Source organism: Sorex araneus, chromosome 5, assembly GCF_027595985.1.
Source record: "Sorex araneus isolate mSorAra2 chromosome 5, mSorAra2.pri, whole genome shotgun sequence".
Classification (NCBI taxonomy): Eukaryota; Metazoa; Chordata; class Mammalia; order Eulipotyphla; family Soricidae; genus Sorex; species Sorex araneus.
The window spans coordinates 126,636,717-126,654,587 of NC_073306.1; the positions used below are offsets into that span (position 1 = coordinate 126,636,717).

The 17,871-nt window shown below is 58.3% G+C and overlaps 1 protein-coding gene across 4 annotated transcripts in view; it reads left to right on the forward strand.

The window, feature by feature from the left end:
• Positions 1 to 17,871, forward strand: part of L3MBTL1 (L3MBTL histone methyl-lysine binding protein 1) — a 38,034-nt gene that overhangs the window by 7,158 nt on the left and 13,005 nt on the right. For all 4 annotated transcript variants that reach the window (XM_055139600.1, XM_055139602.1, XM_055139603.1 and 1 more), the window contains exons 3-17: positions 1,618 to 1,770; positions 1,897 to 2,120; positions 2,671 to 2,812; positions 2,902 to 3,043; positions 3,140 to 3,251; positions 3,812 to 3,896; positions 9,257 to 9,304; positions 11,498 to 11,586; positions 13,443 to 13,547; positions 14,259 to 14,394; positions 14,714 to 14,805; positions 16,320 to 16,471; positions 16,781 to 16,857; positions 17,410 to 17,495; positions 17,631 to 17,741. In XM_055139600.1, the coding sequence (XP_054995575.1) occupies positions 1,618 to 1,770; positions 1,897 to 2,120; positions 2,671 to 2,812; positions 2,902 to 3,043; positions 3,140 to 3,251; positions 3,812 to 3,896; positions 9,257 to 9,304; positions 11,498 to 11,586; positions 13,443 to 13,547; positions 14,259 to 14,394; positions 14,714 to 14,805; positions 16,320 to 16,471; positions 16,781 to 16,857; positions 17,410 to 17,495; positions 17,631 to 17,741 (1,754 nt within the window). The remainder of the gene's footprint in view (positions 1 to 1,617; positions 1,771 to 1,896; positions 2,121 to 2,670; positions 2,813 to 2,901; positions 3,044 to 3,139; positions 3,252 to 3,811; positions 3,897 to 9,256; positions 9,305 to 11,497; positions 11,587 to 13,442; positions 13,548 to 14,258; positions 14,395 to 14,713; positions 14,806 to 16,319; positions 16,472 to 16,780; positions 16,858 to 17,409; positions 17,496 to 17,630; positions 17,742 to 17,871) is intronic.

A 17,871-nucleotide genomic window follows, 5' to 3' on the forward strand; every position in this document is an offset into this window, starting at 1 on the left:
CAATAGAAAGAGAAGTACTGGGAGAGTTGATGGTGATGGGGACTAGGGTAGAGGTGGAGAGAAGTGTGCTGACTTGGAGATGTTTCTGAATTAGTGCCGATTGGTCAATTACAAGACATTATCAAGTTGTTGGGGTTGGAGTGATAGCACAGCTAGCACAGGTAGGGCATTTGCCTTGCATGAGGCCAACCCAGGTTCGATTCCTCCACCCCTCTTGGAGAGCCCAGCAAGCGACTGAGAGTATCCTGCCCGCACAGCAGAGCCTGGCAAGCTACCCGTGGCGTATTTGATATGCCAAAAACAGTAACAGCAAGTCTCACAATGGAGACGTTACAGGTGCCCGCTCGAGCAAATCGATGAGCAATGGGATAACAGTGATAACAGTGATCAAGTTGTTGGGTTTGTTTTTTTTTTCTTTTTTGGGTCACACTGGGCATTGTTCAGGGGCTACTCCTGGTGGTGCTCTGGGGACCACATGGGATGCTGGGGATCGAACCTGGGTAGACCGCTGGCAAGGCAAACGCCCTCTGTACGATCGCTCTGGCCCCAAGATGTATGAAATTGTGCATCCCCCAAACAAGAGTTATGAGTTCTGTGGCTACTGAGATGGAATTAAAAATTTAAATTCAGTTCCTTAGTGACACCAGCTACGTTTCAAGTGTTTTAAAAGTCACATGCGGCCTTATGACCACAGGCTAGTGGGCAGTGTCCGTATAGGACATTTCCATCATCACAGAAAATGCTGATGGATCGTGCTGGACACACACCCACTGGGAAACATATTTAGGAAGTGGCTGACACGTTGTAAGAGTTTGGTAAGCGACCGGCATTAACCGTAACATCATGTTCCTAGGTCTTTTGCAGGGAGGGATCGGGAGTAAAATCTGGCATTGCTCATGGCTTACTCCTGACTCAGTGCTCAGTGTTCGCCCCTGGTGATGTTCAGAGGACCGTGTGATGCTAGAGACACTCCCAGCCCTTTGGACACTCTCTCCAGCCTTCCCCCCCACCCCATATATTTCTGTTCATCAAGTCTTTATTAAATGTCTGTACCACCCTTGATTTATTAAAGCAAAACCAGACGCTTCTTTGGCATCTCAGACACTCTTTGCTCCTCCCATGCGTACTTGGATCAACAGATGTTTCGAGGGCTGAGTCTGAGCTTGAGGCTGGAGGGAGTGCGGAAGAGGGAGGCAAGAATGTGATCAGGAAAGAGCACCTCCAAGAAAATAGTGTATCTGCGTGGGAGGCCACTGGCGGGCCCTGAGTCCTCAGAGGGAGAAGAGGGTGGTACTCAGAGAGAGCCTGAGGGTGGGGCGGGGGTCTGCAGGTGGCTACGCTAAGTCCTCAGGGCAGTGAGCCTCGTCCTGAGATCGGATCCCCTTAGTCCGGTGTCAGAGTTTACCCAGCAGCGCCCTGGGAGAGGTGCGTGGCCTGATGGGGGTCCTCCCCTGGGTGACCTGGCCAACCCGGAGGCGGCTTGATCCTGCTCTCCTGAGACTTCTGACTCCTTTTAGGACCGAGGCTCTTCTCTGCTGGCCACTGCCCAGCGCTGATCCGCTTCTCCCAAAGGCAGCCCCCTCCCTCCCTGATCGCCCCTGGGGGGGGCTTCTGCAGGTTGTAGGAGAACCAAGATGGAGGGGCATGCTGAAATGGAGATGCTGAGGACCCTGCAGGGCCCCTCCACAGGGGAGGTCAGCGTGCACTTGGTGACCAGGGACGGCCCGGGATCCGCTCCCCACCTGCCTGCTACCGCCTTCATCATCCCAGGTGGGCCACGCCGGGATCCGGAGAGGAGCATCCCCACCCATGGCAATGATTGGTTTTCTCCCAGCAGCACCGACCCAGGTCCACCAGGCTCACGGCGGTCACGTCTGCCTGTGTATCTCTTGGCAGCCAGCTCGGCCACCCTCGGCCTGCCCGGCAATACTCTGGATGTGTCCTGCTTTCCACGGGAGCCGATCCACGTGGGGGCCCCGGAGCGAGTCGTGGGCGTCCCGGTTACGGCCACCGTCCTGCCGCAGCTAAGCGCGGTGCCGGCGGCCAGCCCCAGCTGCGGCACCGTGCGCCTGCTGGAGTGGACCGAGGCCCCGGCCCCGCCTCCTGGGAGCGGCCTGCGGGTCAGTGTCTGCGGGGGGCGGGGCCTGCGGGCCTGTGGGCGGGGCCTGCGGCGAAAAGTGGAGGAAGCCGGCCGGGCTGGGGTTGGGGCTTTGAGCGAGGCACCTTGGGGGCGTGGCTTTGATTCCCATAGCGCTCGGGATTGGTGAGGATTTACGGCACTAAACTGGGGGCGTGGCTTCAGCTTCCTTAGCGCTCGAGATTGGTGGGAACTTAAGTAGGGGTGGGACCAAACTGAGGCACGGCTTTGACTCCCTCAGCGCTCAGGATAGGCGGAAACTTGGAGGTGGGGCTAAAGTGGGGGGCGTGGCTGGCTTTGGCTTCTTTACCTCTAGGGATTGGTGGGGACAAGGGTGGGGCTAAACTAGGGGCGTGGCTTTGGGTGGCGCGCTCCGGGCCAGCGCTTTGGGGGCGTGGCTGGGGGCGGAGCATCCGTGGCTTGGTTCTAGCGGGGGCTGCCCGGGGGGCGTGGCCTAGCGCGAAGGGGGGCGACTGGAAGAGGGTCTGGCGGCGGGGACCCGAGTCGTGTCCTCAGACCCTCCCGCGCTCCAGTTCCGGCTAAGCGAGTTGGCGCCGCTGAGCATGGTGGGCGCCGAGCATCCCCCGAGCCCCGAGCTGCGGCGGGAAGGCGCGGCGGAGTGCGAGGCTGGCGAGGCCCCGGCGGGAGGCGGCGGTGCTGTCGCCCAGCAGCCGGGTGAGCGCCCCAGGCCCGTGGGCAGCGCGCGGCGGGGGGCGCGGCGGGGCGCGGGCGGGGGGGCTGAGGCGCCTTTGCCCCCGCGCCAGGCCTCCCCCAGGACCCTCCGGCAGATCCCCGGCAGGACCCCCCAGAGGACGATGGCTCCTGCCAGTGCGGGGCGTGGGGGCCGCAGCAAGGCGCGGAGCCCGGCGCGGGCCACGACGGCTGCGCCCCGCTGTTCCAGGAGCGGTAAGGAGTTGGGGGCCCAGGAGCGGGGGGTAAGCATCGGGGGCTGCCAGCTTGCCCTCGGGTCTTTCGCTCAGGCCACCCACCCCCACCTTGCAGGTCCGTCATCGTGGAGAACTCGGGCCCCGCTTCCGAGCTGCTGAAACCCGTGAAGAAGAGGAGGCGCCGGGACTACCAGAGCCCGTCGGACGAGTCGGAGCCTGAGCCCACGGTAAGCGGGGTGGGGGGCGGCAGGGGCGGGGTCTCAGCTCCATCAGCGCCCCCCCCCCGCTGTGCACCCCATCAATCTCCTGGATGCTACACAGTCGCAGAGGCTGGCGGTGACTCACTCGTTTCCGCTGGAGGTGCCCATCGGGAGTGAATCCTGGAGCGGGTTGGGGGAAGGAGGATAAACCCCGCTCCCGCTTTTGCAGAGCCCCCAGCCCCGCTTTCCAGTCTGCAGTCAGCACCCACACAGGTGTGCCTGCACTCTGACGAACTCCGTCCCAGGACCAAACACCAGCGGGCCTGGTGCGCAGACGCGGGAAGAGCATTTGAGAGCTCCCGGGACAGAGCAGCCCAGGGCATGCAGGAGGCATCGCAGTCAGGCCTCGGAGCTAGGGACCCTGCGCCCCTGTGAGTCTGGGCCCATTGCTGGGGCCCGGTGCCCGCGAGTGGCCTAAAAGAAATGCCATCCGTTTGGAGCGAGATACCGTGCACCAGAGAGCCAGGCAGGGACACTCACAGCTATCCCTGAGGCCAGGAAGCTGGCATTAGGTTTGTTTTTCGCAGGAGAAGCATGAAGAAGGAAAGGATTCAGAGGGACAACCGTCCACTAGCACCCCAGACAGTGAGGACTGGAGCAGCAGCCAGCCTGGTATGGTGGCCTCTGCCTGTTGATTTGTAGGATGTGTGTGTGTGCGCACGCACATGTGCCAGGGAGTATGGGTAGGAGGAGAGTATTGCTCCTCTCCAGGTGGGGGTTCTCTCCGTGTGTGTGTGTGTGTGTGTGTGTGTGTGTGTGTTTTGTTTATTCTCTTTTTTTTTTTTTTTTTTTGCTTTTTGGTTCACACCCGGCGATGCACAGGAGTTACTCCTGGCTCTGCACTCAGGAATTACTCCTGGCGGTGCTCAGGGGACCATATGAGATGCTGGGATTCGAACCCGGGTCGGCCGCGTGCAAGGCAAACGCCCTACCCGCTGTGCTATCACTCCAGCCCCCTGTTTATTCTCTTTTATCGAGTTGTGAATTGATCCCCCATGAAAGGCTGGTAGCCAAAGAATTGAGCAACTTTGTTTTTCTTTTTGGGTCACACCTGGCGATGCACAGGGGTTACTCCTGGCTCTACACTCAGGAACCACTCCTGGCGGTGCTCAGGGGACCCAATGGGATGCTGGGAATCGAACCCGGGTCGGCCGTGTGCAAGACAAATGCCCTACCCGCTGTGCTATCACTCCAGCCCCGAATTGAGTAACCTTTTACGGCACGACGTGGCATTACGTTCCTTTGGTGATAGGAGTGAGCCTCTGATGGTAACCCCTCTGACCTTCCTTCTGGGGCTCCAGTCCCACCCTTTGTTCTAAGAAACATGGAACAGATGTCTTTTCTATTTTGCTCTGTTTGGGGGCCACACCCAGCGGTGCTCAGGGATCACTCCTGATGGACTCTGAGAGACGGAGGATCAAACCTGGGTGGGCCGCATGCAAGGCAAGAACCTCGCCCACCGCCGTCTAATCACTCTGGCCCCGCAATAGGTCTCTTATAGTCGCTCTGGCCCCAGGTTTCCTCCACTGCCGTCTTCACATCCCCAAGTGGCAGCTGTCATCTGGAGCTCAGATGCGTTTGTCAGACTTGTCATCTCTAGTTTGGAGGAATTTGTTTAATGTCTTTCTCCCTCAAAACTGGATCGCTTTATTGTTGTAGGCTCGGTGCTTATTCCAGAGACTTCAGTATGAGGGAGCCTCAGTAAATGTTTCTCTTGAGTCCCCTTGTACCAGGACTCGGTTGCATTATCCACTGTCTTTCCTATCCCAGAGAAAGGCAATGAGACCATTATTCTGCACTGGTGGATTTGTTTATTGATTTGTTTGTTTTGGTTTTGGGGGGACCACAGCTGGGGTGCTCAGGGCTAACTTCTGGCTCTGCTCTCAGGAATCACTCACTCCTGGCCTGTTCAGGGGACCACCTGGGGTGCCATGCATTAAACCTGGGTTAGCCACATGCAAGACCCTACCCACTGTACTGTCCTTCCAACCCCACATTTGTCCATTTCAGTTGGGTTGTTCATCTTTTTTACTATTACTTTTTTGTGTATTCTAGATGTAAGTCCTTTGTCAGAAATATATAACAATTTTTCCCCCACTCTGTATCTTGGTAGTTTGTTTTTTTTTTCTTTTTTGCTTTTTGGGTCACACCTGGCAATGCACAGGGGTTGCTGCTGGCTCTGCACTCAGGAATCACTCCTGGCAGTGCTCAGGGGACCATATGGGATGCTGGGAATCGAACCCAGGTTGGCCGCATGCAAGGCAAACATCCTACCCGCAGTGCTATTGCTCCAACCCCCAGCCCTGGTAGTTTTTGTTTTTATTTTGTTTGTTTGCTTGTTTGTTTGTTTTAAATTTTATTGAATCACCGTGAGAACAGTTACAAAGCTTTCAGGATTGAGTCTCAGTCATACAATGATTCAACACCCATATCTTCACCAGTGCACATGTTCCACCACCAAGAACCCCAGTATACCCCCCTCCCACCTCCACCCTTCCTGTGTGGCAGATTGTTTCCACTTTGCTCTCTCTTCACTTTGATTACATTCCATTTTCGACAGAAAACCCACTATTATTATTTGGAATTTTCCCCCCAACAATCAGACCTGCCGAAAAGTCATCATTAGATCATTTTTCTATTGCTGATAATGAAGAGCATATGATGTTGCACGGCCACGAAAACGGCTGCGCGGTTTTGGAATTCTGGTATTTTAGTAATTAAGTCCAGAGGTATTTCTGCCAGCAGCCTCTGTGTTCCGAGATTGGTTAGTGTGCCTCTGGGATCATGGCTGTTAGGAGCGAAGGAGCTGTTCGCAGGTGGCCGCTCAGGATCTCATTTGGGCAGGGGGGCAGGGCTGGTTCCGCACCCCACCCCCCCCATCGCAAGATTTCCTGCACGCCCCATCACTGCAAACTCCTACCTTTCTGTCCGCTTGGCTCTGAAAGGTGGCGGTCACCATGCTGCCTCAAAGTGGAAAGGCCTAGGGACAGAAACCCTTCCCCTCCCGGGGCTGCACGGGGCCGTAGCTTAGTTCACAGTCCAGGAGTATATCTGCCAGCAGCCGCTGCGTTCCGAGATTGGTTTCTGTGCCTCTGGGATCATTTTTTGTTTATCAGGAAAGGTTCGGAGAAATAGTCCTGGCCTCCACATACCGGAGCCGTGTTAGTAGAAGCTCGGTGTCGCCGGGACTCCATCTGGAGAAGCCGGGGACTCTGCACCTTCTCCGTCTGGGGCACCACGGTGTTGGTGGCCCAGTCTGGGGTCCGGAGCATTCTCTGGCTTGCAGTGCCCACCGGCCCAGGTTCTTCACTGCCCAGGGGGCAAGCTGGTGCCGGGGGTGGGCTGAGGGCATGATTTCCGGCTTTGGGGGCGAGCTGGAGCCTCCCGGTTCCAGTGCCCGCATGTGATTTGGAGAAACAGTCTGTGTCCCCACATACCGGAGCTGTGTTAGTAGAAGCTCAGTGTCACTGGGATTCCATCTGGTGAAGGCGGGGACTCTGCACCTTCTCTGTCGGGGGCACCTGCTTGGGTTTTTTTTTCTTGTTTGTTTGCCATTTTGGGAACCACACTCAGGGACTCAGGTTTGCAAGGCACGTGTTCTGTAGCTGAGCCACATCCTTACCTGCATTTTGCCTAGCAGTGCTCAGGGTTACTCCTAACTCTGTGCTCAGGGGTCACTCCTCTCAGGGTTCAATGACCATCATGTGGTGCCAGGGATTGAACTGGGGTCAGCTGCATTCAAGGTAAATGCCCTACTGCTCTTAATCCCTATCCTACACAATCCTACACAATCTCTATCCTTTAATCCCTACTCTGTCTCTTCAGCTTTTTTTTTTTTTTTTTGGGTCACTCCTGGCTCATGCACTCAGGAATCACCCCTGGCGGTGCTCAGGGGACCATATGGGATGCTGGGATTCGAACCCGGGTCGGCCGCGTGCAAGGCAAACGCCCTACCCGCTGTGCTATCACTCCAGCCCCTCTTCAGCTTTTCTTTTTTTTTGCTTTTTGGATCACACCCTGGATGCTCAGGGGTTATTACTGGCTCTGCACTCAGGAATCACTCCTGGCGGTGCTTGGGGGACCATATGGGATGCTGGGAATCGAATCCAGGTTGGCCACATGCAAGGCAAATGCCCTACCCACTGTGCTATCGCTCCAGCCCCTCTCCTCAGCTTTTATTTTTATTTATTTGTTTTTATTTTTGGTTTCTGGGTCCCGCAGTGCTCAGGGCTTATTCCTGGTTCTGTGCTCAGAGGTCACTCGTGGAGGGGGTGGGAGTTGGGGGATCACTTGGGGTGCTGGGGATTGAACCTGGGTCAGCTGCATACAAGACAAACATCCCTCCCTCCGTACTAATGCTCTGGCTCTCTCTCTCTCTCTCTCTTTCTCTCTCTCTCTCTCTCTCTCTCTCTTTCTTTCTTTCTTTCTTCCTCTCTTCCTCTTTCTCTCTCTTTCTTTCTCTCTTTCTTTCTCTCTCTTTTATTTCTTCTTTCTTTCTTTCTTTCTTTCTTTCTTTCTTTCTTTCTTTCTTTCTTTCTTTCTTTCTTTCTTTCTTTCTTTCTTTCTCTGTAGAACTTATGTTTAGGCTTTTGCAGACGAAGCCATGTACCTCCACTGCCACTGGTGTGTGCCAGCATCTGGCACCATCCTTAGGTCGCTTCTATTCTGCCCTTCCTCTCCAAGCTCCTGCTTTCCGCCACCTCCCCACCCCACCCCACCCCCGCCAACCCCCATTCTTCATTCTTGTATCAAAGTTCAGGACTTGTTTTTGTTCACCGTTATTCATTACCTTTCTTTTCTGTGCCACGTGTGAATGATACCTTTCAATCCACTCAGTGGGGCCTGCTCGTCTAGCTTGTCTCTCCCTTGAACGCGAGTCTCGCTTGCTTGTCTCTCTGTTTCTTTGCTTGTTTTCGTCCTGGAGAATCCTGTGTTCACTCTCTTTATTTGTTTGGTCCGGTTTTGGTGTGGGGCCACACCGGCGATGTTCAGAGCTTCCTCCTAGCTTTGCACTCAGGAATCGCTCCTGATGGCGGTTGGGTGGGGGGGCGAGGAGGATGGGAGTCGGGGGATCAGATGGAATGCCAGGGATCGAACCCAGGTTGTCCACATGTGAGGCGAGTGGCCTCCTCTCTGTACTCTCGTTTCAGCCCCAATGGGTGACGTGTCCTAAGGCACAATCCAGGTCTCACTCGGGACAAAAGCAGGAAAAAGTGTGCTCTGAGGTGCTGGTGCAGAGTTGATGGCTCAGTGATGAACACAGTCCTTGCTCTGACCTGACTGCATCAGGTGGTTGGCCTCTCTCGGTCAGTCGAGTGAGGGGAGGATTTATTTTTATTTTTGTTTTTTTTTCTTTTTGGGTCACACCCGGCAATGCACAGGGGTTACCTCCTGGCTTTGCACTCAGGAGTTATTCCTGGTGGTGCTCATGGGACCATGTGGGATGCTGGGAATCGAACCCGGGTCGGCCGCGTGCAAGGCAAACGCCCTCCCTGCTGTGCTATTGCTCCAGCCCCGAGGGGAGGATTTAGACAACTGCCAGACAGCACCTCTTGCCACTTATGTTCCAAGCTGTGGCAAAACACCTCTTCCTGAGTGACCGGCCACTGCAGTCCTGAGTACCGCAGCCGGGTGAGCAAAGCGGTGCTTGAGTCCGGCTCAGACAGACTGCACGAGCCTGTGAGGCACCAGGGACCCACCCAGCCCAGGACTTTGTGTTTCAGAAAGGTTTTTTTAGGGGGCTTTTTGGTCACACCTAGCAATGCTCAGGGGTTCCTCCTGGCTCTGCACTCAGGACTCACTTCTGGCGATGCTCAGGGGACCGTATGGGATGCCGGCAATTGAACCCGGGTCGGCCGCATGCAAGTCTCGCCGCTGTGCTGTCGCTCCAGCCCTCAGATCTCTAACTCACCATTCTCCACTTCTCCCGCCACTGCCCTCTGTGATCTTGTCGTTTCCTGCTTTTTATACAGGTGACAAAACCGAGGTCAGCAGACGCTGGAGCTCTTTATCCAGGGCGTGTGAGTAGCTTCTTCTGAGTTGTTGCCTTTTTCGTTGTCTGTGGCCTTCGGTTGAGGGTAGCTCAGGCCAGCCTTGCTAATCTACCTCCCACGTCTCCATCTGCTGTAGTCTCTCCGCTGTTTTGTTTCATTCTGGTTTGGTTTTGGGGGTCACACCTGGCAGTGCTCAGGGGTTAGTCCTGGGCCCTGCACTCAGGAATCACTCCTGGCAGTGCTGAGAGGACCCTATGAGATGCCAGGGATCGAACCCTGGTCAGCCCTGTGCAAGGCAAACACCCTGGCCGCTGGACTATCTCTCCAGCCCCATCTGCTTCAGTCTTTTGAAGAAAGGCTGTTCCCCTCTGTGCTGGAGGCCGGGATTGTATTTCGGGTCAAAAGGGAAGGTCTGTAGTGAGATTCATCCCCCCTGCCTGGCGCCTGGGCACGCCCTATTCACAGTGTGTACTCGTGTGTCTGTCTGGGAGCATGCATGGTCAGCGGGAGTCCAGTCCTCCAGACACACACACACACACACACACACACACACACACACACACACACACACACACCCCGGAGTCCAGTCCTCCAGACACACACACACACACACACACACACACACACACACTACAGTCCCTGTGTGCCTGTCAGTGTCCAGAGAAAGAATTGCAAGGGGGGAAAAGCATTTTTTTTTAAATTTTTAAAATTTTATTGAATCTTGGGGCCGGAGCGATAGCACAGCGGGTAGGGTGTTTGCCTTGCACGCGGCCGACCTGGGTTCGATCCCCGGCATCCCATATGGTCCCCTGAGCACTGCCAGGAGCAATTCCTGAATGCAAAGCCAGGAGTAACCCCTGAGCATCGCTGGGTGTGACCCAAAAAGCAAAAATAAATAAATAAATAAATAAAAATTAAAAAAAATAAATTTTATTGAATCACCGTGAGATAGTTACAAGCTTTCATGGTTGGGTTGCAATCTCACCATGATCAAACACCCATCCCTCCACCAGTGCACATTCCCCACCACCGATATCCCGGGTACACCCCCCCTTTCCCACCCTCCCCCTGCCTCTGTGGCAGACAATATTGCCCACACTCTCTCTCTAGGAAAAGGTATTAGTTATTTGTTTTTCTTCACCGTGTTTCTTTCTTCTCCTTTCCAAGTCCTTCCCTGGGAGCTTAGGCGGCTCTGTGAATAAACTTTCTCCCTCGGGACTTGTCATTCAACATTCCTTTATTTATTTGCTTTTTGGTTTGGGGGTCATACTTGGCTGTGCCTGGGGCTTCCTCCTGGTTCTGTGCTTGGGGGTCGCTTCTGACTCTTTTTCGGGAACCATGCAGTACCAGGGGCCGAACCTGGGAAGATTTAAAACCAAATTTTCCTTTCACTTTTGAGCCATCCCCAGCTGTGCTCAGGGCTTGCTCGGGGCTCTGTGCTCAGGGCTTACTTGGGGCTCTGTGCTCGGGGCTTGCTCGGGGCTCTGTGCTCAGCTCTCACTCCCGGCAGGGCTCAGGGGAACACACGCAGTTCTGGAGGGAGCCTGAGGCAGCCCCAGGCAGGGCAGCTGCTGTCCTGTCCCTCAGGCCTGGGTTTTTCTTTTTTTTTTTTTCTTTTCTTTTTTTTGGGGGGGTCACACCCAGCGATGCTCAGGGGTTACTCCTGGCTCTGCACTCAGGAATTACTCCTGGCGGTGCTTGGGGGACCATATGGGATGCCGGGGATCGAACCCGGGTCGGCCGAGTGCAAGGCAAACGCCCTACTCGCTGTGCTATCGCTTCGGCCCCAGGCCTGGGTTTTTCATCTTTCCCGGTGCCATGTATGGGGGAGGTCACCAAGGTCCTCCCCAGATGCCAGGCGGTGCCCTCATTGGGGACCTCACGCACGCTGGGCCTGTGCTCGGCCACCTGAGCCCTGTCCCTCGGCTCTGCCTGAAGCCTGGTTCCTCCGGGCTGGGACTTGGCAATGCCAGTTAGATGTTCGGATGTTCGAGTACGATGGACGGGGAGCGGGAGCGGGCTCGGGCAGGCAGTGTGGTGGCGCCCGAGGTCTGCCCCCTCTGCACCCCCGTACTTGGCCCCGTTGGCACCGGAGGGCAGCATGTAACTTCGGACCAAGATTGACTTTCAGTGAGAGTAGGGGTGGGTCGGGGGACACCGAGGAGAGCAGCCCCCCATCAGGAGACCCTCGGGCTCAGCCCCACCGTCTCCTCTCCGCAGCGCTGGGTGACAAGAAGGAAGGCTGGTCGTGGGAGTCGTACCTCGAGGAGCAGAAGGCCGTCACTGCCCCCGTCAGCCTCTTCCAGGATGTGAGTGCGCGCAGACCACCTTGTGTTCCCAGTCAAAGCCTCCTGGGGTCTTTTTTTTTTTCTTTTGGGTCACATGGGGAATGCTCAGGGGTTCCTCCTGGCTCTGCACTCAGGAATTACTCCTGGCGGTGCTCAGGGTACCATACGGGATGCTGGGAATCGAACCCGAGTCGGCCACGTGCAAAGCGAACACCCTCCCTGCTGTGCTATCGCTCCAGCCCCCTTCTGGGGTCTTCTGCATCTGACACTGTCCTCATTGAACTGGCGGGATGGGAGGGGGAGGCCTGGGGGCTGGAGAAGGACGAGCTGAGAGTAAGAACTAGGGAGGCGGAAGGCTCGCCCATTGCTCGCCCTGCAAGCTTGTCTCCTGGTAGCTTCCAGTCGGTTCTTTCCCCACCTCTGGCCCTGACTCCGTCCACATTTTACTTTGTATTGTTGTTGCTGTGCAATTTTTAAAAATTAATACTTTTTTGGGGTGAGAAGGGTTTGTGAGTATAAACGTTTGTGCTTTAGGGGTGCAGAGTTACACCAGGCTCACTGCCAAAGCACCCAGCCCCACCCCAGCCCCCCACACGGACACACACAGTCCTTTGCCCCTTTCGTTTTAAAAAAATTTTCTTTTAATTTTTTCCCCCACTTCGTTTAAACGCTGTGGTTCACAAAGTTGTTCATGACGGTTTGTTCCAGGCATTCGATATTCCAACCCCGATTCACGGCCACTGTCACTTTCCTGCTCCCATCCTTCCTATGCTCCCAGCCGCCCCTCCAGCCTGGGCCCACAGGGATTTATTTTATATTGCTCATTACCACTGAATGGCGAATGGAATGATTAAAAAAAAAATAGCTCCGTAAAAGAAAATTTGCGAACATGCATTGGACCCTCTTGGCTCCCTCGGTTCCCCGGTCTGGCTTCCTCGATCCAATTTCCCGCCACTTAGCTGACGGCCTCTGGCTCCGTCCCCCTTGGCACCAGAGACAAGCTCTCCCCTTTCCCTCCAGCCGCGTGGCCTGCGACTGTGTCCTTACCCACGGGCGGCTCCCGGTAGGCCGCAGCACACACGGCCGTGGGTCTGATCGTTCCCCAGGCGGGCTCTGGGCGCTTTGCACAGTGGTTTGCAGCCCACTTCTTGGTGGTTGTTGTTGGTGGTTGGTTGGTTTAATTTTAATTGTTTAAATTGAGTTTTCCTGAGATAAGTTGCAACACTGCTCATGATTGGGTTTCAGTCACACAATGATCCAACACTCGTCCCTCCACCAGTGTTCGTTGTTTGTTTCCTACCAGCAATGACCCCAGTTTCCCTCCCGCACCCACCCACCCCCACACAGGCCTGGGTCTATGGCAGGCACTTTCCTTCTCTCTGTCTCTGTCTCTCTCTGTCTCTCTGTCTCTCTCTCTCTCTCTCTCTCTCTCTCTCTCTCTCTGTCTCTCTGTCTGTCTTTCCTTCTCGGCACTATAGTCTGCAACACAGATACCGAGCAGTGGTCATGTTTGCGCATTTTTTGCGCATTTACCTCCTCTCAGCACGCAGTTCTTCCCCAGAGTGATCATTTCCAACTGTCTGTATCACACAGGCCCCTTCTCCGTTCCCACCGCCCTCTCCCCCAGCCCCTGAGGCCAGCTTCCAACCGTGGGCCGTTCCTCCTGGCCCTTGTCCCTGCTGTCCCGGGGTGTTAGTCTCGGATCGGCGCACGCTGTGAAGGGACTCCGAGCTACTCTAACCCTCTCGGTCCCTGCCCTCAGTAGCCGCGAGTAAGTGACCGCATGGGCAGTTAGCAGGCAGGCGAGGTCGAGAGGCCGCTCCGTCACCCCCTGTCCACTCGATGGAAGCTGGGTCCTCTCCGATCTGCGTTGACAGTGCCAGGTGGCCCCCGAGAACAAGAATGGCTTCAGACAGGGCATGAAGCTGGAAGGCATCGACCCCCAGCACCCGTCTATGTACTTCATCCTCACGGTGGCCGAGGTGAGCCCGGGCACCACTGCAGCCTGGCGGCGACTCTCGGGGGCAGCTGATGAGCCCGCCTCTTGCATTGAGGGGGCTGGACGGGACCCAGAGGAAGGACCCGCTCCCCTGCCCCCAGGAAGTGGGTGTGGACCTCACTGCAGGGGTCTCCTGAGGCGAGGTCGCCGGGGCAGGGGCGCTGGCAGGGGATGTCCCGGCAGTTGTGTGCGAACCAGGTAGACACGTCTGTGACATAGCCCCACGGTGACCGAGGCGAGATGGGAGGCCCCCGGGGGACAGGCGGGGCTCCCCAGAGGAGCGGCCCTTCACCTTTGCCGCTCCCTGAGAGTCCTGGGCAGAGACAGCACGGCGACCTCGCTCCCAGATATGCAGTTGCCTTGTGAGGTGGGCGCAGCCACGGCCGAGAGAGAGGGGGAGCGGGAGTGAAGGTTATCAGGGCCCCGAGCAGCAGGGGTGGCTCTGGCCGGGGAGGGCACCGTCTTACACCCCGGACTCAGGGAGAAAGAGCGCAGGGCGGGGGCGTCCCGTCGTGGGATGGGGGGGAGAGGGGAGGAGGTCAGGGTTGGGGCAACCACAGAGTGAAGAGCAGAGGGGCCCCCGCGGTGTGAGAGCCTCCGAGACCCAACCCCCCCAGGCTGGGCCAGGAGAAGGAGGGGCGCGTGGGGGGGAGGGTGCCATGGCCGCAGGCCCTGTGGTCCCCGCCTCGGCCAGGTGTGTGGGTACCGCCTCCGTCTGCATCTGGACGGTCACTCGGAGTGCCACGACTTCTGGGTCAACGCCAACTCCCCCGACATCCACCCTGCCGGCTGGTTCGAGAAGACGGGGCACACGCTGCAGCCCCCCAAAGGTAAGGGCGAGGTGGGTTTGTGGTCTGAGGCCGGGCCCCGAGAAACCCCCACTCACTCACAGTCCTTCTTCCCCCGGGCCCCCTCCCCCCTTCTCTCTGCCTCGGTTTCTCTTCATTGCCTTCTGCCCTGACTCGCTTTCCCCTCCCCGCGCCTAGGGGCCACCCTGCGCACGGCCTGCTTGGTCAGGGAGGGCCTGGGCAGGGGCCTGGTGGTTCGAGGGGTCCTCAGGCCTGCCCGCTGCAGCCCCACCAGTGGGGGGGCGCCCTCCCCCCAGCCCAGTCTCTGCACGGCGTCTGTTCGTCCCCCCGAGGGGCCCAGGTTACAAGGAGGACGAGTTCAGCTGGAGCCTGTATCTGCGCAGCACCAGAGCTCAGGCCGCCCCCAAGCACCTGTTTGCGAGCCCGAGCCACGTGAGTGCCCCTGAGTGCCGGGGGACTGGGGAAGGGGGGGCTGCCGAACCTGGACAGGCTGCTGCCGCCAGCGCATGTGGACTCATCTGAAGAGTGCTCGCTTGCTTGGTTCTGGCCCTCTCACCAAAGGGGCAGAGCTGAGCAGGCCCAGGGCTGGAGGAAAACTGGTTAGAGCCCCCCCCAACTCCGGTTCCTGAGGAGGTCCCCCACAGGACCCCCAACTACCCCAGCCCCTGGCCCGCCGCCGCCTGCGCGGGCATTGTGCGCTTCTTGCTTTGGTCTGCCCCGCAGCTCTGGGGCGCAGGCCCAAGGCTCTGTCCTGGCTGCAACTTCTTCCTCTGGCCTGGCTTCGAGGCTGTGCGGGCAGCGCACCCTTGGTCTTTTTCTCTGTTCAGGGCAGTTGGCCGTTATATTCCTCCGTTAAGGCATCTCCTAATCCCAGGCGGAAGGTTGGGGAGCTGTAGAGACTCCCCTGCAAAACCCCCACCACCCGGGAACCAGAGACCCTGTCGAGGCAAGGGCAGTTCCTCCGCACCCCAGTCTGTCCCCCAAGGTCATACTTACAGGTCTCCAGGGCCCGGGCGGGGTACTGCCCACTCCTGTGACAGGAAGGCAGGCTTCTGGGGGATTTTTTGTTTTGTTTTGTTTCGAGGTGCCGGGGATTGGGGATTGGATACCTGCAAGGCAGACAGTCTGCCTTTCTGCTCCATCCCCAGCACAGAAAACCAGATTTTTAAGTTAATTCATGATTCCCCACACACACACCGCCCCCCCTCCACCCCGCAATCCACGAGCACTGTGGTCTCCATTGTAAAATGGGATGGTTGCCGAAGAGATGGCACAGCGGGGAGGGCGTTTGCCTTGCATGTGGCCAACCCGGATTCAATCCCCATATCCCATATGGTCCCCTGAGCACCGCCAGGGGTAATTCCTGAGTGCAGAGCCAGGACTAACCCCCTGAGCTTTGCCAGGTGTGACCCCCAAAGCCGAACAAATATAAATAAAATAAAATGGGATGGGAGCCCGGAGAGATAATGCCAGGGCTGAGGGAGGGGCCTGCCGTGCTTGTAGCCAGCCTGGGCTCATGTCCTGGCACTGCGTATGGCCCCTTGAGTACCACCAGGAGAGATCCCGCGCACAGAACCAGGAGGAAGCTCTGAGCACGGCCGGTGTGTCCCCTTCCCTGCCCCCCCCAAAAAAATAAAACCAAAAGCAGGGCTGGAGCACAGCACAACAGATGGGGGTGCTGGCTTGCACACAGCTGGCCTGGATTCAATCCCCAGCGTCTCCTCTGGTCCCCGAGCACAGAGCCAGGAGTCAGCCCTGAGCACAGCCAGGCGTGGCCCCCAGACAAGCCCAAACACCAACGAGCCAGGACCCCCGTTCCCTGCTTGTTTCTCCCGCCCACCCGAGGGCGTGGGCCCCCGGGGAGCCTCATCCTCCTCGGGCGAGGGCTCTGGGCCCGCTGTCGGCAGCCCGGGCCCGGCCACGCAGCCCATCTTCTCGCCCTCCAGAACCCCCCGCCCCTGGGCTTCCAGGTGGGCATGAAGCTGGAGGCAGTCGACCGCATGAACCCGTCCCTCGTCTGCGTGGCCAGTGTCACCGATGTGGTGGACAGCCGCTTTCTGGTGCACTTTGACAACTGGGACGACACTTACGACTACTGGTAGTGGGGGGGTGCCCAGCCAGGCCTGGCCGGACTTTCCCCTCTGCTGGCGGGGGGGGGGGGGCGTGGGGGGGTGGCAGGGTGGGGGATGGGGCTTGCTGTCCCCGCACCGACCTGACCTGCCTCTTAAGAAACACAGCATGACCTTTGATCCCAGATTCCAGGCGGGCACAGGGTTAAGCTGGTCACGCTCTGGGCAGGAGGCTAACTCGGGTCAGCCCTGAGCCTGAGCCGCCACGCTGCCATCTGTCGGCCGGCGCGGGGCCTCAGCGCGTCCCTTGTGACAAGCGAGGTGTTCTTGGGTTTCAGGTGTGACCCCAGCAGCCCCTACATCCACCCGGTGGGCTGGTGCCAGAAGCAGGGAAAGCCCCTCACCCCTCCCCAAGGTGAGACGACCACAGCGTCACCCCAGATCCCCGCCCCGACCCTGAGCTGGACCCCTAGGGGTCAGGGAGAGAGGGCAGGGCCCCGCAGCGGGAAGGAGAGGAGGTTAGAGGGGCGCGCGCCCAGCCAGCGAGCAAGAGCCCAGCGAAGAAGGTGCGCCCTGCCCTTCCAGAATGTTCTGCCGGCTCTGGTGCAGTAGCTGTTTCCTGGGGCTGGAGCGGGGTCAGGTGGGCCCGGGAGGGGGGAGAGCCGGGCTTCCCAGATGGGCCTGGGAACCGTGAGGGAGTGTCACGCTCGCTGCTTTGGGTGGGGCGGCAGGTGGGGGCACGAGCAGGCGACTCCCAGCTCTGTGCTCAGGGGTCGCTCCCGACAGTGCGTGAGGGACCCTCAGCACTCCACGTCCCCCTCGAGGAGCTGGCTGTGTGTATGGGGGCGTGTGGGGGCCGCAGGGGGGCGGGGGTGTCGTCCTCCAGGGACCCCAGCCCCTCCCGCAGACCTGGTGCTCCCCCGCGTGCCTGCTGGGGAGCTACTCCTCGCCCTCATCTCTCCCCCAGACTACCCAGACCCTGACAGCTTCTGCTGGGAGAAATATCTGGAGGAAACCGGGGCCTCTGCCGTGCCCACGTGGGCCTTCAAGGTGGTGAGTCTCTGCCAGGCAGCACGGCGCCGGGGAGGGGGAGGAGGAGCCGCCTCCCGACGCCGTTCCGGGACGTGCTGCCGCTGGGGCTCCCTTCCGGGGGCTCGGCCCGCTGAGCGGGGCTGCCGTTCCCCGCAGCGCCCCCCACACAGCTTCCTGGTCAACATGAAGCTGGAGGCCGTGGACTGCAGGAACCCGGCCCTGATTCGCGTGGCCAGCGTGGAGGACGTGGAGGACCATCGGATCAAGGTGGCTCTGGGCCCCTCGGGCCGGGGGAGTGGACAGGCCCAGGGGGCAGGCGCCCTGTAGCTGGAGGGAAGGGTTTGGGGGGCTGGAGCCATAGGACGGTGGGTGGAGCGTTTGCCCAGCACGCAACTGA